Source organism: Pituophis catenifer, unplaced genomic scaffold, assembly GCF_029215685.1.
Source record: "Pituophis catenifer annectens isolate HBS135680 unplaced genomic scaffold, rPitCat1.0.hap2 SCAF_6, whole genome shotgun sequence".
Taxonomy (NCBI): domain Eukaryota; kingdom Metazoa; phylum Chordata; class Lepidosauria; order Squamata; family Colubridae; genus Pituophis; species Pituophis catenifer.
In genome coordinates this window covers 42,738,649-42,763,494 of record NW_027256886.1, presented here as the reverse complement: position 1 = coordinate 42,763,494, position 24,846 = coordinate 42,738,649, and the positions used below count along the sequence as shown (strand labels likewise).

General features: G+C 39.1%; 1 protein-coding gene across 1 annotated transcript in view; it reads right to left on the bottom strand.

Annotated features, from left to right (window-relative positions):
* The window catches only part of SLIT1 (slit guidance ligand 1), a 144,804-nt gene that overhangs the window by 19,945 nt on the left and 100,013 nt on the right, over nucleotides 1-24,846 (bottom strand). The window contains exons 6-24 of the mRNA XM_070946262.1: nucleotides 23,385-23,456; nucleotides 21,595-21,666; nucleotides 20,239-20,402; nucleotides 18,298-18,445; nucleotides 16,577-16,648; nucleotides 15,953-16,024; nucleotides 15,181-15,252; nucleotides 14,088-14,231; nucleotides 13,264-13,427; nucleotides 12,722-12,745; nucleotides 11,151-11,295; nucleotides 9,748-9,822; nucleotides 9,031-9,174; nucleotides 8,768-8,911; nucleotides 7,335-7,501; nucleotides 5,021-5,153; nucleotides 3,670-3,738; nucleotides 2,579-2,650; nucleotides 1,366-1,437 (exon numbers count right to left, since the gene is read on the bottom strand). Coding sequence (XP_070802363.1) covers nucleotides 1,366-1,437; nucleotides 2,579-2,650; nucleotides 3,670-3,738; nucleotides 5,021-5,153; nucleotides 7,335-7,501; nucleotides 8,768-8,911; nucleotides 9,031-9,174; nucleotides 9,748-9,822; nucleotides 11,151-11,295; nucleotides 12,722-12,745; nucleotides 13,264-13,427; nucleotides 14,088-14,231; nucleotides 15,181-15,252; nucleotides 15,953-16,024; nucleotides 16,577-16,648; nucleotides 18,298-18,445; nucleotides 20,239-20,402; nucleotides 21,595-21,666; nucleotides 23,385-23,456 — 2,025 coding nt within the window. The remainder of the gene's footprint in view (nucleotides 1-1,365; nucleotides 1,438-2,578; nucleotides 2,651-3,669; nucleotides 3,739-5,020; nucleotides 5,154-7,334; nucleotides 7,502-8,767; nucleotides 8,912-9,030; nucleotides 9,175-9,747; nucleotides 9,823-11,150; nucleotides 11,296-12,721; nucleotides 12,746-13,263; nucleotides 13,428-14,087; nucleotides 14,232-15,180; nucleotides 15,253-15,952; nucleotides 16,025-16,576; nucleotides 16,649-18,297; nucleotides 18,446-20,238; nucleotides 20,403-21,594; nucleotides 21,667-23,384; nucleotides 23,457-24,846) is intronic.

The window sequence follows — 24,846 nt, the reverse complement described above, 5'->3', positions numbered from 1 at the left end:
ATAGGAAGGCAAAGAAACGTTGATCACAAGGAGAATGAATATTTAGAGGCCAGGAAAACTATGGGAAGCAAGGACAAGGGAGATAAGAAAAGAAAGAGAAACACCAGATATTTATTACTATTATAACACATGGTTTCTGTATTCTCAATAAACCTTTGTTTTGCTTTAGTTCGACCTTCATTACTTCGCTATCTCTGACACCATAACTTACAAGTATATTCTAACTTATATAAATCTATATAAGCAAGGGGTTATATAGAAATCAAGGGGTTGCTTTCTCTGCCATTAGGCCATTTCTAGTCTCCAGTAAATCAAAATGAATGGCAATTTATGCTTCTATGGGATGGGTATTCTGGTCTCCATTATTAAATGAACTCATACAAGGGTATTTTTTCCTAGGCAGGTAACACGAGTAAGTAATGGACAATAATGCAAGATAATAGTTGTACATATACCTTACATACAAACATGGACTATATGAAGGAAAGGTCTCTCAGGCAGTGGTGGGATTCAAAAATTTTTACTACCGGTTTGTGGGTGTGGCTTGGTGGACGTGGCAGGGGAAGGATACTGTAAAATCTCCATTCCTTCCCCACTCCAGGGGAAGGATACTGCAAAAATCCCCATTTCCTCCCAATCAGCTGGGACTCAGGAGGCAAAGAATAGATGGGGGTGAGGCCAGTCAGAGGTGGTATTTACCGGTTCTCAGAACTACTCAAAATTTCCGCTACCAGTTCTCCAGAACTTGTCACAATCTCCTGAAAACCACCTGTGCTCTCAGGTCATAGGAAATTAATCAATTTTCTCTTGAGCACCCCACAATAAGGGAAAATAGGACCCAAGGGCACCTCTACTCCCCATGGCCATTTCTTTTGACTCCTCCAAACATTCTGTTTCACCTGACTTTTTTATTTAAAGCATCTTTTAGTTTAAACATAAAACGGAACTTGGCCTGCAGCAAAGTAAAGATCCAGCCTCTAATATTCTCTTTATTTAAGCAATATACAGCTTTATTTGGTAATCTGCCCTCCTGCCCAGTAAAAAACAAAGTTGATTTTGACTGAGGTAGTAGAAAGTATTCGGGAGGCTAGGCTAGGGTAATGATGGAGAGATGCATCATAAATTTGCCTTATAGTAAATGTGTGATTTATGATTGGTCCTTTAAAATGGAAGTCATTTTCTCAACCTGTTCACCCACCCCCAAATTCCCAATGTGCCATATCTTTGCCTGGTTGCTATCCATTAAAACAAAATAATGACCAGGCAAAATTCATTCTCCAGTAAACCACAAACAGGAGATTCCTCAGAGAAATGAATAAGGAAGGACAGGTGATATGAATTGGGTGCAAAAGACAAGATACATACAGCAGCCGTAGTGAATGGAGACCTTCAAAGGCTAGTGAGGGGATACACTGCAGTGCATTGTAGCTGAGGATCCTACATGAAATTGGAGAGAGGCAGAAACAATTTAAACAATCATATGTTGTGTATTTATATCCCATACATTGACTGTATTCCTCTCTGCAGTATTTTGTAAGATGCACTAATAGGTAACTCATAGAAAAATCTTAAATATTTTGAATCAGAATCTCTCTCCTAATCAATCTCATTTTGGACAGGATATAAATCGCAACTATAAAGGAAACCTGCTTTGCACAATAAAAAGCCATATAGCAGATATCTTTATAAGGTCTCTAAATAAATCCATACAACCTTCTTGCCTTGGCACAAGGAAGGCACGCTAAGACTTTCCTGACAACATAACCTTATGCATCTGCCTGCATCTCAGTGACTCCCACAGCGGGTTTAAGGATTCTTTAAGATACTGTGCTTACCCTAATATCCCACTTAGGACACTGTATGCTGGCAATGTAGAGTGCATTAATGGGCATTCAGAAGGTGGCCTGACATGCTTTGTGATAGCAACTTTGTGGCTTCAATTACTTCTGCTAGTTTCCTGTGGGACCAGTCTCTTCGGTCCCTGATCTCTTTATCCTCTCTAAGTCTTCTTTCGGTTGTAAGGGAAACTGGAACTCCAATTTTTGCCGCTTTTTTGTTGTTTGGAAAAATGGGTGGGTGGGCAGGTCCAGCTAGATAGGGAGAAGTCCTGAAACTGACAAGCTCATGCCTCACTTGATACTCCCTTCTGCCAAATAGTGGTCCACAAAACAAACCACATTTGTTTGTTTTTAAAAAATAGGCCACTAGGAAAAGAAAAAATCTGCATGGAGTTATTAGAGCATTATGCATTATAAATGGAATAGGCTTTTCAAATGCTAGATGATGGTGGGCAGGGCTGGAATTATAGCCAAATCACTGGCCTTGGGTCATTTTGTGCTAAACGTGGATAGAAAGCAGCTCAGTTTGGGCCTCTTCCAGGTACCTGGTAAGAATGTGCTACAGAGGCAGCAAAAATATGGATTTCCTGCTAGCTTTAAGGTAGAAGGGGAACATAGCAAAAGAGCTGAGTGGATGTGGCCTTTGCCCAGGTTTTCACCACAGGAACCCAATAATATCTGTCCCTGCAATCTGAAGTAGGATGACTCTTTTAGATTCAGCTCTGTTGGAAAACACTCACAAAGTGGTCAGTTGGCTCATATTGGTGAAGGAATTGTTGCTGAGGAAGCTGATCTTATTGTTGCTCAGGTCTCTGCAAAACAGAAGCATGATACAGGTTCTAATATCACTTTTAACATAATCTTTCTTCCTTCCTCTCATTTCTCAAGCAAAAATCTACAATCCTTTGCAATTGCAGTGCCAGTATACATATATATATACTGATAAATCCGCTTTATGGTTTATCAGCACTTTTATGCAACTTTCTGCATGACGATTGTATGATGCAATCCATTATTCTACCTCAAATTAGCTGTATCCTATTCAAAATGGCTGAATTTTTCTTGTAAGAACCCTGCAACTTTATTTGCTTTAAGAGGGTGTCATATTAAGAAGACTAAATTAAGAAGACTAATAGGAAAATTGAATCTAAAAATGTTTCTTAATATTTTTTTTCCTTAAGATTTTTCCATTTTCTGCTTTAAGCATCATTTTGTATGATGCAAATGTTTCTATTTCTCTTCTCAGATGTTTTCTTATGGAGAGTACAGAAGATAAGAGGAGACTACCTCTCTTGACTATTTCTTGGTCTTCTCTGATCCCCTTCTGTTTCAATATACATAATTCTATGGCATTCTATGCTTTTAATGAAACAGTGCTTTTTGCTAATTACTGAAAAAAAGAATATGAAAAATAAATCACTGGGTTGTACAGGGCAGCCTGGCCTTATGTTTTACTTTTGTTTATAACAATGTGAAGCTTCACTGCATATTAGTTACATCATGACCATCTGCTTCTACTAAGAGCTGCTATAGACCCCCTTATCTTCTGCACCAGCTTTAATTTGTAGCACTACATCAATTAACAAACACTGATGTCTCTTCCTATTTATTCTTTGTCCAATTAGATATGCAGCAAAGGAATCCAGGTCACACCTACTCATCTTGAGTCAGCAAGTTGGAGAAAATGGATCTAGATTATGGTGAAGATCTTAGCAGTTTTCAGAACATCCTAGAGGGTGTTATGATCCTTATATTTAATCTACCATCTCCAGGAAAGACCACTGTAGGTTTCATCAGATGAGTAACTTCTTAGAGCTTCTCGGACACTTACACCAGCTGCAAGTAACGGAAGGTGGAGAGTTGTCCTGGAATAAGGATGAATTGGTTGCCATCCAAATAGCTGCAAGAATAGTAAAAATATGCATCAGATATTACAACTGAACTGCTAAAAGAGCAAAGTTCAAGATCTCCGTGTGCAAAATGTATAATATGAAGGTACAGTTTATCACCTTGTCTTCTTTACTGTTACTGCTATGCAGATGGTTAATTAACATTACAAAGCAACATATTGATAACTGTGGCCCTTTCTGCATACCACAGATTCACTATTTGTGGATGATAAACCATAACAACAAACTTAATACCCCAATAAATACATTTGCCACACAGGAATAATAGTTCAAAATATCCGAAAATATTTTTTAATCTTTCTTCATACAAATGGCAGCAAAATTGCAAATATTGTGTAGCTCAAGAGACTAGGTGCATTAGTCAGTTTGCTGCTCCAAATCCAGAGAGTACAACCTGAGACCCAGCCAGCTCCTAAAAATATGGGTACAACCCAGTGGTGAAATGTAAAATTTGTTACTACTGGTTCTGTGCGCGTAGTTTGGTGGGCGGGTTAATGTGACTGGGTGGGTGTGGCCAACTTTTTTTTTTTTTTACTTTTAAAAGCATTTTTTCTACAACCATAAGAGGTTGCAGAAAAAAATGCTTTTAAAAGCCTCTGACGATCAGGCAACTCAGCTGGGATCGTTACAAGCTTTTAAAAACATTTTTTTCTACAACCTCGAAGAGGTTGTAGAAAAAAATGCTTTTAAAAGCCTCTAACCATCCCAGCTGAGCCGTGCAATCATCAGAGGCTTTTTTAAAAAACTTTTAAAAGAATTTTTTCGGCTGAAGAGGTTGTAGAAAAAATGCTTTTAAAAATAAATAAATAAAAAAAGCCTCTGATGATTGCGCGGCTCAGCTGGGCATGGGGAGGGGGCAGGGATTTTTGCTACCGGTATCCGAACCACCCGCCACCATCGCTACCGGATCGGGTGATCCGGTCTGAACCGGGAGCATTTCACCCCTGGTACAACCCCACTAGCTCTTCCAAAATTTGCTAGTCACGTGTTATTTTTAATGTGATTAAAAAAAACTATTAAATATATGGAAAACAATCATATTAAATGGATTTAATTAATATAATGTCTTCTAAAAGAAATTTGTTTTTGTACTGATTCCACCCATATTTTTGTTCTACTTTTGGGGACTCCAGTCCAGTCCCTAGCACCACCTCAAAACCAAGTGTGGTTGTTAGCCTAAAAAGGCTGTGCTAACCATTTTTCATCCATGGATACAAAGTGTCAGTTCTCATAATGCTCCTTCCAGCAGATATCCTATATATCTATACTCACAGCTCAGTAACATTCTTGGGTATCCCTTTTGGAAGGCTTTTCAGGTGCTTATTGCTGCAGCGAACTACTGTGTCTAGGCAGGTGCACTCCTGGGGGCACTGTGGACGTGGGAAACAGATGGTCTCCTCCTGACCTGCCAAGGAAGAAGCCAAGAAGAATGCAATATGACACTCCAGATATAAACTTTGTCTCAAATCTTTGCAAGAAATTCTGGGTTTTCTATTAGTATGTAGGTCTTCAAGAGTCAGAAATATCAAGAACAATTAGAACTCGGGATGTTAATCAACTGATGTGATTAATTCATTAGAAATAACAATGTAGGTTTTTATGGGAAGTGATGGAAAGGTTCCATTTTGAAACGGTGCCTTTGTATTGATTTACAAGAAGGTTTCAAGGCAGAGGAGTGCACTCAAAAAGCTAACTTACTGTGATTAATTTTTTCTGGGTCATAGCCATCCCTACCAATTCTCCACACAAAGGCTACATTGAAAGCAGCTACTGCATTGGATCAAGGCCAATGACGTACACATGCTTGCCAAATTCACATGATTTATTCGTTTAGTGAATCAGTATTATTGTAAAATATTTTTTGCATCAAGATATTTCACTTACTTAATCTGGATGGTTAAACACCATAGCTAATTAAATTGCTTTGTCTTTAACCAACTTTTCAAGCTTAAAAAAGAATGCTTAAAATCAGTAGACATAACTCTAGGAACCATTAATAATTAGAAATCCATGCATGTTTAGCAAAAATTACGTTTCGGCTAATTTGTGGCTTGAGGATACTAATTGGTTTTCTCTACTTTGGTGCTACCCTTCAATACTTAGTTTCTATATATCTAAATGGCACAGAGTTGTGTATATCATATTAGACTAGTTGGTTATGCCCATGTATTTGTAACTGAGAAAGCCAAGGTCAAAACTGAAATATGGTAATTTCCATCCAAAGAGTAGGAAGAGCACAGAAAACTGTACAATTGTCCCACAAATTGCAGCTCTCAGAATTTCTCCACAAAGTGCCCAAAGGAATTTGAAGTGAATCATTGCATGTAACTCCACTCTATTCCTCACCTCATTTTTCACATGTAGTTTTTTGTGGTTTTCATCATAGCCTTTTATGGTCTCCCCATTTCAGTCATTGCAAAGTGTCAATTGTTTTTGAACCTTTGGAATGACTTGCCCAAGTTAGACCACTAGAGGTCTGGCACATTAAAAGTGAAGGAAAAGCTAATTCAGTTATAATTTCAATGCAAAATTCAAGTTTTCCTAATCTATATGCAGACAAAAATGCAGTTGTCATTATTTGATATTTATAATTTTCCTGTTACTCTGATGTAATTTTCTGAAGAAAACATTCATTCAAAAATAGTTCACTGATTGGGACAGGTTAAAAAATCTGGAAAGAAAGGCAGGAAAAGGCACACAAAAATGTGTATATTGGTAAAAGTTGCATGATATATGCCCGTGATGGCGAACCTATGGCATGCTTCCCACAGGCGACACATGGAGCCATGTCCCCTGGCACGCCAGCTCAGCTCCGGTGCACATGCGTCAGAGTATCTGGAGGCTGGGGACAGCAAAAAAGTCACTTCCTGTCCAACCAGAAGTTGGGAAACGGGCCATTTCGGGCCTCCGAGGGGATGGGGAAGGCCGTCGCCCTCCCCAGATGCATAGAGAGGATCAGGTGAGAAAGAAAAATGGGCCTACCAGTCCATCGTGTGCTAGGAGCGGGAGGAAGGGGGGTTGCATGCACAGGGCGGGGTGCATAGAATTATGGGTGTGGGCACACGTGCACGCGAACCTCCCCCGCCCCTCCTTCCTGGCACACAATGGCAAAAAGGTTAACCATCACTGATATATGCATATTAAAAGAAAACACTTGCAAAAATGAGTAGACTGAGCAATAGATATATATATTATTTAGCTTTGTGCATCAAAATGTGCAAATTGATATATACATGGAACTGAACTATGATTCAAAGTAAAAATCTAAGCAAAATGTGTTGAAATATAGAATGAGACTGTACATAATTTTGCAGTGTCTGTTTATGTGAGTACCCTATGCTATTTTTAGATTTACAACAAAACAATGTTGAATTATTTTCAATTCATTCAGAGAAATGGAATAAAGAAGTCAATTAGAGCTTTGCATCATGTTTAAGCATGATTCTTTATGAATCTGGATTATACTGCTCTTTTAGAAGACACAAAATGATTTGGCGCACATATATAAGAAACCTCACTGTGTAAAGCTTGTATATTTGCTTTGTTGTCCTTGCTATTACCCAAAAACTGAGCGCCCATAAGTTACCTTCCTCACACCTGAAGTCGGGGAAGGCAACATCCTGCAGTGGGATTTGACGCAGAAAATCTGGATTGTGGCAGCGTGGATTCCCAGTCACAATCTTCCTCTTGCGAAGCCAATCACCCAGCCAGGCCAGATGGCAATTGCAATTGAAGGGGTTAGCCAGTAGGTTCCTGGGTTCAAAGGTTATGTAAAGAAGATAAATAATACCACTGTTGATGGAAATTTTAACTTCCCGCAGTTGGAATGAAATTTCCTGACCTCTTTTAAACCCAATCACCTTTCTCATATCTGGTAAACACCTAATTATATATTGATAATATAAACCTACTTTACGTGTTGTCGAGTTGAACTATTAGCCACCTAGTCTAGCATTGTTTATATTTCCCAAACATGGATGTTAAGACAATGTTACACCATCATTTTATAATTACAGCCTGTAGGAATTACCAGCAGCTCTCCAGGAGGATTGGGGAGCTGCTGGTAATTAAGATTGGTCTTCATTGATTACCATGAATTCTTCAAGGTTTCAAGAATAGACCAATTGCAGAGCTTTCAGATTGGCTACCAACCTATATGTTTTTTTAAAAAAAATTAATTTATTCATAAAGGCTTCTAACATAGTTCTCCTCCTGCAATGAGAACACAAGTAACTATACTGGTGTTCTGCCTGTGGACTTCCTGTTGGCTTCTAGTTGGCCATTGTGGGAACAGAATGCTGGGCAACATGCATGATCCAATTCAGCGGAACTGTTCTGTTCTCTTGTCTTTCCCAACCCTACTTAGAGGAGCATCTTTCATTTGGGGAGATCATGAACTGAATCAAGGAGTTCTGAGTTAAGAAATCTTGCACAAGTCTTTCCTCTGAAATATAAACTCATTAAATTGCCTTAGGCAAATTGTGTACTTGTACCTCAGTGCTTCCCCAGTAACTGTAAAGAGCAAGAGCAAGCTTAGAAGATAAGATGAAGTAGTATTTTGACTCAAGCAAATGGTATAAATATTCATTTGTTACCATTTGTGTATTTTTAATAGCTTTACTCCCCATAAAGAGATTTACAAAATTGAGAGATAAAATCAAATATTACCAATATGCAAAATAGTTTCTTAGCAACATCCCATGGTTTGAAACAGTGATAAATGCCTATTTTAGCAACTACAGCATTTCAACCATGGCCCCCAGCTGAAAGTGAAGAGGGCCATTCTCGCAAACGAAAATTTCCTCTTGTCTAGTCATGACTCGAGAGATGTGGCTCTTTGCAAACAGTTCTCTGATAACTATACTAAGTTTAAAATGGGAACACCCCAGAACCTGGATCAGTTCATGATGGAAGCAATTCTGAGACCAGAGAATAGTTTTGAAAGGAAAAATAACATAAAAATCCAAGAGAAAAGACCTGTGTTATATTAAACTAACATTTCCCTTTCTTACAACTCACAGAGTAGAGAGTGACTGCAGTGTATCAAAAGCCCCCGGTGAAATAATGCTGATCTGATTGTCATACAAGGAAAGAAGGCGCACATTGCGCAGCCCAGTGAAACTGTCATTGTGAATACAGTTGATGCGATTGTTCCTCAACATCCTGGGGAGAAAAGAGAAGATGGGAAGAAGCCATTTTGCAGTAAGTTGTCAGCAAGAAGCATCGATATTCTGCAAAATGGTGCTCCTCCCTCCTACTATTCCCAGTTAGGGGTGACTTACAATGTCCGCAGCCCATCCAAGCCCCGGAACATGGAGCTGCGCACTGACTCTAGCTGGTTAGCAGTCAAATGTAACTCGCTCACTGAGGCTGCCCCCTCAAAGGCCCCATCCTCGATCTCTGAGAGTTTGTTGTTGCTCAAATTTCTAGGAAAGCAAGGAACAGGAAGTCAATATAGGAAGGGTTGCATCTTACTTCACAGTCTGCCAGTCTCTGTTACTTCAACGGTAACAAAAGAAGACTAATTCCGATAGATCCAATGGTGGAAGTGTGTTTCATTTAGCAGCTTTCAATTCTCCCCCTAGATTACTTCTGCACTCACTTGAACATCTGTCATAATTTCAGGCCTAATTTTGTAACCTCAAGCAGGTTGCTGAGAGAGTAATCAGAGTCTAGGCATTTTTGCATCTGTTTCCTGAAGAATAACAATAGTTAAAATAGTTATGTATTATTTCCACTATCAGAAGGAATATGCCTCCTAAAATTGGTAGGCAATGTGAGGAGGAGGAGGGTGCTTGTTGTGGATTTCATATATATGCAAGGAGATAGCAGATGGATTCAGCATAGTTCTTTATTTCCATTTATACCAATGCCTGTAGGAACTCTGACAGCTCTTATGCTGCCACATCTTTTTAAAATATTGCTATGCTGTAAAGCCCACTCCAAAATCCTATCTAAGGAGGAATGTGTTCCTAGAAGCTGTCATCCATATAACTCACATTTTCTTTAAGTGTGGAAGTTTCTTGAAGATACCAGTCGCCTCCACCACTGTGATTTCATTGTTATTCAGGCGTCTGCACGGGAAAGAAAGTAAAACAAACATGCAAGCCTGAGAGCAAAGATTTACGCTGCATGAACAATATAATATCCATGCTTTCTTATACAAAAACCGTCCAGAATAAGGAAAAAATGAAGTGAGTGGCACAGTGGAAAGCTTGGGGATTTCCTGAGAAGGACATGAGCATTTGTACAGAGTTTTCCAAAGAGGCTGCATGTGGAATAGGTATTGCATCTCAGATACAGAGTTGGAAGGGACCTTGTAGGTCATCTAGTCCACCCCCTCACCCCCCAAGCAGGCCCTACACCATTTTTGACATACGGCAGTCCAGTCTCTTCTTGAAAGCTTCCAGTGATGAAGCTCCCACAACTTCTGAAGGCAAGCTGTTCCATTGATTGATTGTTCTCACTGTCAGAAAATTTCTCCTTATTTCCAGGTTGAATCTCTTCTTGTTTAGTTTCCATCCATTATTCCTTGTCTGGCCTTCAGGTATTCTGGAAATTAACTTGACCCCCCTCCTCTCTGTGGCAGCCCCTCAAATATTGGAACACTGTTATCGTGTCTCCCCTGCTCCTTCTCGTTACTAGACTAGCCATTCCCAGTTCCTGCATACGTTCATCGTATGTTTTGGCCTCCAGTCCCCTAATCATCTTGGTTGTTCTCTGCACTCTTTCTAGAGTCTCAACATCTTTTTTATAGTGTGGTGACCAAAACTGGATGCAGTAGTCTAGGTGTGGTTTTACTAAGGCTTTATAGAGTGGTATTAGTACCTCACTTAATATTGACTATTAATGCAATTTAGGATTGCATTGGCTTTTTTGGCTGCTGCCGCACACTATTGGCTCATATTTAATTGGTTGTCCACTAAGACTCCAAGATCCCTCTCACAATTACTGCTATTAAGCCTGGTTTCACCCAGTCTATATGTGTACTTTTGGGGTTTTTTGCCTAAGTATAAGACTTTACTTTTCTCTACATTGAATTTCATTTTGTTAGATAGGGCCCAGTGTTCAAGTCTGTCAAGATCCAGATAGATCTTGAGCCTATCACCTAGGGTGTTTGTTATCCCTGCCAGTTTACTATAATCTGCAAATTTGGTAAATGCCCCTTCTATTCCCTCATCTAAGTCGTTTATGAAGATATTGAAGAGTACTGAGCCTAGTACTCTTCTCACTTTATCTTATTAAGGAACAGTGGCAGAACACATCCTAAAAATAATGACACTTCACAACTCATTGTTTGAAGGAGCCACAGGAAAAACAAAGAAGCAAAGAGCACTCCATTTGGATTGTGAAAAGACATGAATGGATGCTCAATGATGGGCAGGGCAAGTTCAGATCTTACAATTCAGCAGTAGCCTGTGGGAGGCGCTCTGGGATCTTTGTCAGCCTCAGATTGGAACACTCCACCACATTAGCTTCACAGCGGCACTTGGCCGGGCAAACCACATCACTATGGCATTCACTGTTCAAATGATAATCCTCTGTACCTGCCAGAAAAATGAAGTGTGAGTTAAGTGTGAGTTAAAGATAGCTGTACTGCTAGGGAACCTTCTTCTAGAAGACAAGAAAATGTCCCTTACTACTCTCTACACTTAGGTATAATCATTGTCACTTCTCTGCACATAACAGTGGAGAGCAGGGATCATCTGCAAAAGCAAAAAAATTTCCTTTCTCTACCCCTGTGCTCTCTATAAAAAGAGTTTGATAGATCAATCTGCAAGAATCTTAAACTAAATTTTCCATTGGTTAGCCTTCCAACTGTACTCTGGCATTTCATATTCAGGAATAAAAGGACTTCCACATAAGTGTTTTATGTCACTTCATCAGATCAGGATCTGGACTGATCTCACGATGCTTGCTTTTAAAAGTTAACTCTAGTTATAATTCTGCTCTGAAAACCAATTTCCCATTGGGATTTCTAGTTCATCTTCTAACTAACGTCAGGCTACCCATTGCTCTCTCCATCTGCCTCAGAAGTGGGGGTTCTGTTTTTGGAGCTGTTGTAGCAACATACAACCAAGGCCACTGTTATTGGGGGAAAGTACCTGGTTGCATAATTACAGTAGTCTGTAACTTACAACCACAATTGAGCCCAAAATTTCTGTTGCTAAGTGAAATATTTGTTAAGTGAATTATGCCTCATTTTGAGAACTTCCTTGCCACACTTGTTAAGCATATCACTGCAGTTGTTAAGTTAGTAACACTGCTGTTAAGGGAATCTGGCTTCCTCATTGACTTTGTTTGTCAGAAGGTCACAAAAGTTGATCACATGACCCCGGGACACTGCAACTGTCATAAATATGAGTTAGTTACCTAACATCTGAATTTTGACCATGGAGATGCTGCAATGGATGTAACTGTGAAAAATGGTTATAAGTCACTTTTTTCAGTACCATTGTAACTTCAAATGGTCACTAAACAAACTGTTGTTTAGGGCTACCTGTATTACCCCACATGTAATCCATTCTAAACCAAGGAAAGACTACGTTTTTAAGGATTGTTTTAAACATGGTTGGGGAAGAGGGAGACAATGTTGTCCCAGGGGGCACATGAACAGTGAAGGCACGTTTTCTAGATCCCATCAGATGATACTGTTTAATAGATGGATCCTGGACTACACCAAGTTTGGACAAACATGCACGAAAGGCAAAAACTAAAGAAGACTGATGATCCTTTAGATAACAAGGCTTATGCCACAAAAGGTTTTACAGGTAGTAACCAGTAGCTTGAGCTACACCTGGAAGTTTTAACATAAGTTATTTAAACATAAGCCATTCAATTGCACTTGGAAGTTTTAACATAAACCATTCATCTTAAAGGGAAATTCTGAAATTTCTGCCCAGCAAAGAAAGGTATATGCATTCAATCAATACATTAATCCCATCATATCCCATTATAATATTTTCCTTTTACCTGGAATGAAGTATTGTTCCTTAGCTGTAAAGAAAGGTGGGCAAAGAGTATTAATGTAACACTTAGTCAACCAATTTACAGTAAACAGATCTATCTCTGTGTTCTAGACATTAAATAAGAGATTAAATTGCAAACTACTTGGTCATTTCAACCAAGCCATTCCTGTTGTTCACTTTCAGAGTGTAAGATGGTTTATGGTTTATATGTATCCTGATTCCTTAGACCTCTGGGCACAAGAAAATTTAAAAATGGGGGGTACAATGCAAAATGCATAAAATGCAAAGGAGGTATTATGTGAAGGAACGAAGGAAGGAAGGAAGGAAGGAAGGAAGGAAGGAAGGAAGGAAGGAAGGAAGGAAGGAAGGAAGAAAGGAAGGAAGGAAGGAAGGGATGGGAGAACATTTCTACATGTTCTTTATAGTCTATTTGTGTGTTGAGACAAAATTTCTTCAAAGATATGCTAGAACATGCAAAGGGCACCCATCATTACTCTCCTGGACCCAAATTCAAAAGGAACCCTATAGCAGGAAAGCAGCTCATACGGGAACAGCGGAATTTCTTGCTCTTGATCTGTCCAATGCGCTTGTTGGCCAAACGCCGGGGACTGGCACAACGAGCACCACTTGTCTCAATAGGATTGGCACGCAAGAAGTCTGCCAGCCACTTCAGGTTGCAGTCGCAAATAAAGGGGTTCTGGGCCAGATGGCTGCAGTAGGAAAGAAAAAGGAACAACTGAGCATAACCATTCAGGAATCTGTGGGCAGCTCAGGTGGTTGATCTGAGAGCCATGTGTGGCTGCTAAGATGGTGCTTCTAGCCAGTGCAAAGCTGAATGCTTTTTCAGTAGCCCCTCTCTTTGGCAGATCTCAAAGATCATGGAGGCATGCCAATGGCTCTGGAACACATCCTCTAGGAGTTTATTTTATTTTATTTATTCATGATTTATGTATTCATTAAGTTTATAACCTGCCTTTCGTCCAGGAGCTCAAGGCAGTATATGGAGCACTTTGTCCTCCATTTCTTTTTCCTCACACCAACTCCATGGGATGGGTTTTGCTGAGAGATGACGCATCATTGCCTAATGAGCTTCTGAGATTGAAGATGGGCATGAATCTGAGTCTGCCCAGTTATAGCCCAATACATTAATCAAAGCACTACATTGGCTCAATGAGTATTGAGTCAGTATCTTCCAATGAGAGCAGGACTTCTTGTTCCTTTTTACATGACATTTCTGTTGTAATCTCCTGGTTCTTTTCCCTCAGACTCTGGCCTGCCTTCCCCTCGGCACTCTATAATTCAAATCTTCTACCATCCTCCTACCACCCCATATCATCACTGGACAAATCTGTACAGAAGCCGGCACTCACAGTGTCTGGATGGCACGCAGGGTGGCAAAAGTGCCTTTGGCCAGGGTCTGGATCTTGTTGTCATAAAGAGAGAGCAGTGAGAGGTTCTGCAGGTCAGCAAAGGCATCTGCCCGAATGCAGTTAATCTTGTTGGCATTCAGTAGCCTGGAGTGATGGAGCAATCATACTATAGTAATGTGTGCACATGCTGTGATAACAGTACTGGATACTAGACAAAATTACTGTATTTGCTCATTATGCAAAGGACCTACCCAGGTGCACCCCACCAAGTTACTAGCAAAGCTCAGGCAAAGAAATAAATTAAACCTGCGTTTTAATCTGAAGTCATCTAATGCATACTTCCAAGTCAATATGAAAATTAGACAAAGTTATTCTTTAACATTTGCACCTTTCAAGCACCCAATAAATTTTATAAATAAATAAATAAATAATATTTGCATCTTTCAAGTGGTATGATTAGCTATATTCACATAAAAATGCACATCTCAGTAGGAATAATGTACCACATTTAATTGAGTCATGGAAACTGCTTGTAAAACTGTAGAAGAAAGAGTAATATATATAAAACAATGAAATGCACAGGATAATCTGTATGACTTTTCACATAGTTGCTTTTAATGGTGAACTGATGCAAAAATGAGATGCCATTCATTTAAGGTTGGAAAAAATGACAAAAATGTATATAGCTATTTATCCAGCCCTAATTCAAGCCAAGTAAAGGGATAGGGAGAAAAGTCCACAGGGAAGATTTATAGGGATAAAAACAAATAACGTTTCCGTCTGGAATAATGCAGATGGAAGGGGAATAAAGATAGGCTAAGAAGAGATGCAAAAGCTGATGTTGGAAATGAAATGAGAGCAACTAGGTGTGAAAATGTGGAAAAAATATAAATGAGTAAGGCAGGCAGTGTGGAAAATAGAGTACAGTATCTTCAGTTTTTAAGCAACTGGGGAGGCTGTTAGTTTCTGAAAATAAATAATAACTATGTCGCTGGAAATGAAGTTCTAGATGACTGTAACAGAGGTATCTAAGGGTCTCCTACTATGCTGATATCCAGATAGCCATTAAGCCATCTTTCTTATTGGTGCTTACAGTAGTTGTAGTGCATAGAGGCCCCCAAATACTCCTTTGGGCAACTCTGTGATCTTGTTCCCATACAAGACTCTGGAAAAGAAATAAAACCAGTCCTTAGATTAGTGATGCCCTATATAGTGTATTGAGAAAGGAGGCTATCATGTATTATTCAATATTAGGCTCACTTTTTAATACACAGTTTCCTTATATCACACACAACAGCAATGTTTTAGCATTTAAAAAGATTAAAATCTGGGTTCCTATAAGTACTGTATCCAATATACCCAAAATATGTAGCTGCTTAAATCAGACAAATAGCTAAAACTCTATAAAGCAACAGTTTTCAAACATTCCACTGCAAACTCCCTGAAGGGAAGAATTGCAATACTGTAGTGTAATTAATCAGCATAATGGCATGAAAACCTCATTCACAGAAATATTTTCTCTCTGAAATTAACTAACTATGAAAATGAATTATGAGGTAACTATTCTACACATTATATTTAGGAGATGAGGCAAATGAATTTATAAGGACAGAGATTTGGTAGTATCTAGAAACTGAAATAGCTATAGAAAATATTGGTCAAAGAAACAGGGAACAAAGACTGGCATCTTCAGGGAGTTCCAGCTTGGAATTTTCAGGATATTGTAAGCATTACTCTGGCTGGCATCAGTTAAGTTGTGCAAGTGGAGTCATGAAAGAAGAACATTCTTTCTCAACATGCAGGCAGGATTTTGCATCCATAACTATAGTAATATATTTCATATGTTTCCCCCACTGACTACTCACAGAGAGTTGAGTGAACGAAGGCCTTGGAAGGCATCAGGTGCAATTTCTGAAATCTGATTGTTGCTGAGGTCTCTAGAACATATAGGACAAAATCAACATTCACAAACACTCAAAAGCCTTGTCACTTTTCTTCCCTGTAAACTCTTCCCCCAAAGAGTCTATTTGCCATTTCAAGCTTAAAAGTCTTGAATTATAGATAACCATAAGTAGATATTTTCTGTGACAATGATGGACAGCAAAGGGACCACTTGATAACGTTGGAAAGCTGAAGAAATATATAACTCTTGGCCTATTCCTCGTTTCTTCCATTCTTTACCCACATAACATAATATAATTTTGCACCACCCTTCTGAGATTCAGAGCTGGATTCATTCTTTCTGTTTAAGGATAGCTAGCCATACCTGTGGATTTCAAATGCCTTGTCTCTGATCTAGGTCTAATTTGCCGTTCAGTTTATCTTTTCCTTGCTGGATAATAGATAGATATCATGAATGAAGAGTTAATTGTATAATGAGCAAAGATTGCACAAAGCCAAAGAAGCATAGACTAAACCCAAAGTGGTGAGAAATGTAATTGATAGAAACTGAATGATTGGATGGAAATCATCTGTATCAAGACACTCACATCCTACGTAGTTTCTTGTACGATGAGAAGGCTCCAGGGGGGATGGACTTGATGCCATTGAGTTCCAGACGTCTGTGTTATAAGCCAAACATTAGAAAGAAAACAACTGGGGTACACCAATAAAAATAGATGAAATACTATATTATTCAATAGGGGCACTTTAGAGAGCAAACAGAATCGTAAGAGAAAGGAGAGTTCTGCCTATCTGTACATGAGTCAAACTAATATGACTTTCAGCTCAGCTTGCAGATTAATAATATTTTTATACAATTAAATTGATATAGTATATATTTTGGAAATCCATGCAGAGTTTTACATTTAGTGAAGTGGTATAATCATATACACACTTTGCTATTCAGCACATTGTACATTCATTTGCAAGCTACTTATGTGGATGTAATCACATGATCACACAGTAAACAATTTCTCAATTATCTCAATCTGCAAATCTACATAATTCATTTTCCTAGTATATTTACTTGGATATAATGCATGAATTAGTTACAAATTATATTTAAGCCTAGATAAAATATTCATGAAATGACTATTTAAAACTTATTACTTAGGGTAGTTCTCATATTTTGTCTGCATAATAGAATTTCAGGGGTGATTTAATAAATGAAGGAAGCACAAGAATAAGTTATTTTTTAAAGAAGTTCATACATTTGAATACATCAATATTCCACTTTCTTCACTTAAACAAACAAAAGTTGGATTCAGACAACCATTCATTTATTCATTCATGCAATTTATATGGCTGTCCATGCCATACAAAACTTAAGATGCTCTACCAAATTAAAACCAAGAAATAACATGTGACAAAATAAAATGAACTAAAACCAATAAGTGATTCAAATAACCAGAACTATTAAAACAAGTTTATAAAGCTGCCTGGCCCAACACTCCCTTGGGGAGAGCTAAGTCTTTGAAAATTTTGCAAGGCAGGCAGGATAGAGAACATCTGGATCTTGGGCGACGATGCTATTTATAGGATAGATGTGGTGACAGAGAAAGCATTATCTTGTGTCCCATCAGTATTTGCAATGGGGAGACATAATCAAAGATAGGTGGTCCTGCTCTATGCTGTGAATGGCTCTATAGCGGACAACTAGCACCTTGAATTGCATTTAGAAGCCAACTGGCAGCCAGTGCCAGTTGTATTCTGGATCAGCTGTAGCTTTCAAGTGCTCTTCAAAGGCAAACCCATGCAGAGCATGTGCCAGTAACCCATGTTAGAGGTTACCTAGTCATCAGTGACTATGAATAGGGTCTTCTAATCCAGATACGGGTACAGAAATAGGTCCCTTCCAATCAACATTCCTTAACTGCTTCTCAAGTGAAAGCTGTAAGTGCAGAAGGACCATCAGATTGCGTTCAAGTCTGATCTGGGCAGTGCAGCCCCCTTTAGAGCCAAAAATTAAAAAAAACCTCCTGGATAAAATTACCGGTTCTGTGGGCATGGCTTGGTAGATGTGACATGGCTTGGTGGGCATGGCAGGGGAAGGATACTGCAAAATCCCCATTCCCCCACTCCTGGGGGAAGGATATTGCAAAATTTCCATTCCCATCCCACTCTGGGGCCAGCCAGAGGTGGTATTTTCCGGTTCTCCGAAGTACTCAAAATTTCTGCTACTGATTCTCCAGAACCTGTCAGAACCTTCTGGATTTCACCCTTACTACTAGGTCACATAATTATTCCCTACCAATATGTTCCTACTCACATCTCTGTCATGGTTTCTGGTAAGTTGGCAGGGATAGCTGTTAGACCTTTACCACGACAATCTACAATGCCATTGCTACAAGTACACATGGCAGGACAGGACCCAGATGAAAAACTGCAGATATGAGTTCTGGTAGCATCATCTTGGCCTGGAGAAAGAAAAGGAGAAAGTTATTGAATTCTCTATACAAGAGGAGCAAAGATGAATGCTTCTGCAGTGCACACAAGAGACGGACTTTTGTATATGCACTTAATCTTTGTGAGCAGATATTATGTTATAATGTGGGGAAAATTTGGCTTGACCTAAGCAAAGAAATTTAATCAATTAACTGACAGTTTTTGAGCAACATCTTTCAACACTGGGTCACAGTATAGACAATAGTTAAATTTGTGTAAACTCTTCAAATGCAAAATAAAAATATAATAGTTGTACCACTTTTAAACCTTTTCCCTCTGCAAGCTGGAGAGAGTATGGACTAGAAATATGTAAATTTCTAAATATAGTAAGTCCATATTTGATTTAAGACTTCAAGAAAACATTGCCTACTGGAACTGATACCTCTCATATTCATTTTGGTCAACCAGAACCAATACTGAGTTCAAACGTTGAGGGACAGCAAGTATACCAACTGTAAAAAGCAAGGAGCAAATATGCCTTTTAACAAGGCTGAGTGTACAATGAGTAAAGAAACTGCAGAGAATGGAAAAAGCAGGTTAGCAATGTGACAGAACAGAGAATGTAACACCTTATATCATTTTATGATCTCCCAGACATAGAAGCTGTATTGGTAGGGATAATCTGAGACTGAAAAAAAGATGGGGAAAAATAAGAAAAGATTTAATACACACACACACACACACACACACACACACACACACACACACACACACACGTCTTTTACAGAAAGAAAAAGTTGAAATTGGAAGTGGTAGTGGAAGTGGTAGGAAGCTAGTAGAAACAATAGAGATGTCTTAAAGAAAAAGGATAGCTAGCGAATGAAGATATTATGCTGTCTCCTGAAGAGATGCAAGTTACAGTGTAATCGAAAATCACTGAAGAGGAAATAGAATAAACATTTCTGTGGAAGAAGGAAGACAGCATGACATGAGACCTATCTGTCTGGTGCAGACACCCAAAGGGAAGAAACCATTCAAAAGCATTAACAATGTGTTAGCTGCAAGAGGTTGCCAGTTAAGTTTTTACCTGAAGCCTTTGCTTAACTCTTTGGAGAATTTAGTAATAATTCTATGCCCTGCTACAGCTTATGACATGCATGCTACTATGTTAACAGAAACAATATTATTGAAGGCAGGAAGATATTTCACCTTGGAATGGTAGAGTAATTAGGTCATAAAACAATTTGCTACATTCGCTCCTTCTTTGAAGGCAGATGCCAGAAGGTAGGGGGAGGGACAAGTAGTTGTGAAGCTCTGATGCATGCTTTAGTTGAATGTCACTTGGATAATTATCTGGCTGAAGGAGTAAATCTTACAGAGAAATAAATGTATTTCTATCCTTGGTATGCCTCAAACAATAATAATATTTTTAAATGGACTGGGTTCACATGAAGATCCTTGTATGCTATATTTGATCAATCCAGAGAACCCATGACAAACAGAATTCTCTTCAAAACCACAGGTAATTGTTGCAGCATGAAACAATTTCTGCTGTTCATTAACTAAAAATAGAAATAGGAATGCTCCCTGAGATCATATTATCGTAAAAGAAAGAGTAGTTATATGTAGAAGGGAAATTGGCAGGCTTAACCATTGACTCTTTGGTACAAATGCTAGCTAGTCTGTATTAAACCTGAAAGCAGACAAGACCCTCCTCCTGATTTTTTGGGGGATCCTAAGAGGGTTTTCTTCCAAAGCTTGGAGGAAAATTCATATTTTTTGCTTCCACAGAGAAAGCTCCTAGCACTTCGCTGATGCCACTGACCTGAGCAGCTGAATTCATTCTTTTGGATTTCTGCAACATTTAGACCACGAAGGGATGGAGGACCAGCACACTGTGTGAAGAGCCCAATAGTAGGTCGCTGGCGGAGCCACTGGGAAAGCCAACCCAAATGACAATCACAGATCAGCTGATTGGAGTGCAAGCGGCTGCAGAGACAAAGTAAAGGTGTGGGAGGAAAGAAAGAAAAAAAAGCACCTTTTGCTTGATACTTCTAATTTACAAAGCCAGTTCTAGAGAATAGGATAAACCTAATGAATTTGACTGATAACTTGGGGACATTTTCTGGAAAGGAGATTCTGATTCTATAGGATTAGGAATGAATCCTGCATTAAGAAGTGGATTGAAATGGTTACCCAGATTTCTGTTTGCCTCTTCAATGATGACATTCACCCACCCACACTGTTCCTGGAAGGCACTCAAAAAAAAGGCCATCTGAGATAGTCAACTAATCCACTAAGCAACCTCAGACTGAGTCATGTCCAGGTTAATTAATTCCATTCAGTCTGTTGTATGGTAAGAATCATAACCCCAATCAATTGTCCAGTTTTGTATATCAAGTCTTCAAAGAAAAAGAATTGCAGAAAAATTAGCCAAAGAAGCAAGTATCTTCATTAGAGATGTTACCGCTAAAGCTGAGCAGCATAGAACATCTCTCTCAAGCATTGATTGGCAACAGTGGCGAAGCCAATGGGGGAGAGGCTACTGATGATAGATGTCTTGCTAGATCTTGTGGGATACTAGATACTTTCTGAAATTGGGTGGGATTCTATGTTTCCCAAAGGGTAATTTTTTTAGTATATGTTGCCTGAACATCCAATAAAGAGATTTCACTGGTTTTGTGATTGACTGAATTAGATGTCCTTGGGCACACAACTAAACTTTTAAAGATCTTCCCATGTTATTATGGTGTCTCACAAGTCAAGCTTTAGTGTCTACCTGGATTTGTACAAGTAGTTTTTATAGCAACAGTAAGAATTGGTTCATGATTTCACCAAGTTTTTGCTTTTGTTTTTTTGCTTTCGGTTCCAGCCAATAGCCCTGAGATTTTCTGGTGTTCTTCTATCCAAGAACTACCAGTATTATCCCTCTTTAGTTTTCCAAAGTACCTTAGTTTGGCTAGAGGTCCACATATAAGACCCAGCATGTTGGGAGTGTTTCATACTGTGAACACATTAATCCTAAAGGTAATCTGCAGAATCTAAAATTGTCAATAAGCATTTCCATCAGAACCTCTTATATTTATTAATTTCTGGTTCCTTATGATATATATGATACCGTCAGTTATCTTCTGCCTCCCCCACCCTGTCATGCCCAGAAGCCATTTCCTTATGTGCTCACAAAGTACGCAGTTTGGGCATATGGTTGAAGCTGGAGATGGGAATGGAGCTGATATTGTTGTTGTTCAAAGTCCTGCAGGAATGAGAAAAAGGAAGAGCATCACTTAATACTTGAAATGCATGCAATGTCTTATTCTATCTATCTATCTATCTATCTATCTATCTATCTATCTATCTATCTATCTATCTATCTATTTCTATCTATCATCTACAGTATTATTTATTATATTTGTATAGTAGTCCATTTCACAAGAAAGTGACTTTAAACCTAATTAAAAACAAATACATTAAAACAGTCACAATTAAAAAAATTGTTTGAAAAATCTCAAGGAAAAAGATTCTACAAGGTGGGCCCCATGGCAGAGAAGGCCCACCTCCTGGGACCCACCAAATGTAATTCCCTGGCAGACAGAACCTACAGCAAGTATTCTCTGCCAGACTAATGGGGAAGGCATAGGTGGTTTGTCAGATATCAAAAGGTCCTGAGTCTGGGGAATTCCATTCCCAATCCAGAAATGGTGTCACAGAGTTCAGGCAAAGAACTGTGCAGCAGGGAGAATGGTATAAGAACTGATCCCTACAGCTCAGCTTAATGAGCAGGGCCTCATCATAACCAATGACATGTACAGTGCTCTGAAAGCCATATGACATCCCACATGACAATTACCACAGCTCCACCCTGCCCCAGGATCTCAGCTGATGCCAGACTCAAAACCTAACTGGATATAGCTCCGGAAATGATACACGCCCAGTCAGCCCCCTCAACAGTAACTAAATTACTCATAAGGGAGGTCTTCTTACAAACCAAATTTGCATTCAGAAGCAGCAGCTAAAAGCCTCTGAAAATCTGCTGACAGGATACCAGGGCTTAGACTGAGGAGCTGACCACAAGACCAGAAAGAAACATCAGTCTCATGATCCCTGGAAATAACCGACTCTCTGACTCTCACCATATTCCCCCATGCAGTGGTGGGATTCAAATTTTTTTACTACTGGTTCTGTGGGCGTGGCTTGGTGGGCGTGGCAGGGGAAGGATACTGTAAAATCTCCATTCCCTCCCCACTCCAGGGGAAGGTTATTGCAAAATCCCCATTTCCTCCCGATCAGCTGGGACTTGGGAGGCAGAGAATAGATGGGGGCGGGGCCAGTCAGAGGTGGTATTTACCGGTTCTCTGAACCACTCAAAATTTCCGCTACTGGTTCTCCAGAACTGGTCAGAACCTGCGGAATACCACCTCTGCCCCCACCCCCATCACCATCACAATACTCTCCCATTCCCCCAACAGCAGTCCCATCCCTGTATCCAAACCTCTCAATTCCCAAACTAGGAAGCAATTGCTGTCCTTATCAGCCACACCTGGGAGGGGAAGCTGGGCACCTTGAGCCATTTTAAACTATCAGATTAAGTGTTAAGTAGAAACACAAATTCCTATTAATCACACATGGGGGATCCCTTCTCAGTTTCATAACCATTTATTTATCTACTAAATGATTCTCCACAAATGGAAGGGAAGTCATGGGTTCTATGAATTCTCTTACAAAATCCTCTTTCAAAGGGGGTGATCACGGACATTGCCCATGAGCTTCTAAATCTGTAGCTCAATCTGGGATGCAAAAGATAAAAACAGCTTTTTCATCTTGGATGAATTTGGAATTCAACTCCAAAATTCTGCAAACAGCATAACTACTACTAATAATTCGGGGATTTGGAATCCACAGATTTAGAAGATCCTGAGATTGGGGAAGACTATGAAGACAACGCTTGTATATTTCCTTAAGAGAGATACTTACAATACTTCCAGCCCACGGAGAGCACGAAAGGCCCCTTCTTCAATGCAACTTATATGGTTCTTGTCCAGCTGCCTGTTTGAAGAAAGACAGGATAAAAGTGCTACCTATTCTAGATGTATTGTACAATATATCAGGATGGAAGATGTTCCATATATCAGCACAGCTTTAGTAGATGAGAAGCGAAGGAACACAAGAAACCTGTGATCAGAAATGAGCATTAGAGAGAACCGATGATGGGAAGGTTTGATTGGGGAGATTATGATTTGGAGTGGAACAGTATCCACAAATATTGCATAATAAGTGGCAGACATTTTTTTTTAACCTATTTATCTTCCTTTGCATAGGCTTATGAAATCATCAACTGCCTCATCTTGTTATGCTGCCTCATTTCAGTGGTAGGTTTCTGGGAGGGGCGAGTAAACAATACGTATGCCAAGAGTACATACTCCCACCACGTCATGAAGGTCACTTGGCTGCCCATTTAAAGCAAGTTAAGTACTGTGTTTCCCCCAAAATAAGACTCTGTTATATTTTTTTGAACCCTGAAATAAGCGCTTGGTCTTATTGCCATGCGCTCATAAGCCCGATTGGGTTTATTATCAGGGGATGTCTTATTTTGGGGGAAACAGGGTATTTATGTTGAGCAGCAGTGATATAAGAAGAGCTGGAGAGGTTACTGAGGATGGCACAGCCATCCTTTCATACTATATGAGAAAGGCAATGATAAGCCACTTCTCTATTTTACCAAGAAAACCACATGAATAGATAATAAAACTGTATTGACAATATAGTATCGGATGATGATTCCCTCCTGTTTGATAGCACTTGACATGTTATTCAAGAAGAACCCGGGATCTTTCAGAGTATTAATTATGGGTGTGTGTTTATGAAGTGGCTAGATTAAACTCTTTGGGATGTCTAGTTGTCACTGTTTCCATGCAGGAAAACAAAATCCGAAGCTGCAAAGAAAAGAAATATAAGATTGGCTTATCTGATCAACTTTAACATAGTTAATTAGTTATATTTGGCACCCCTTATAGATTTCTTTCTGATAAAGAACAAATGACAAGAATTTGGGTTTTGATTTTAGTTAATAGTTGAGATATGAGGTGAGGAGAGTATATGCTGTAAGATGATGAATTATTTACATTGTACTTATTGGGATGAATAGGGAAGTTACCTCTTTTTCTCTTTTTCTTTTCATTCTTATTTTTTTTTAGATTGTACAGTTTTCATTCTTTCTATGTGTAATCTTTAATTAAAAATTAAAAATTGTTTTTAAAAATTTTAGGGGGTCAATCTATATTCTCCAAAACATCTGAAAGCAGGACAAGAAGCAGTGGGTGGAAACTTATCAAAGAGAAAAGCAACCTTGTCACGAGTGTTTTCAGAATTGCTGTAGCTACTTGATCAGTTACAAACAGTATGGATCCAATCAAGCCATCTCCTGTTTGCAATTAAC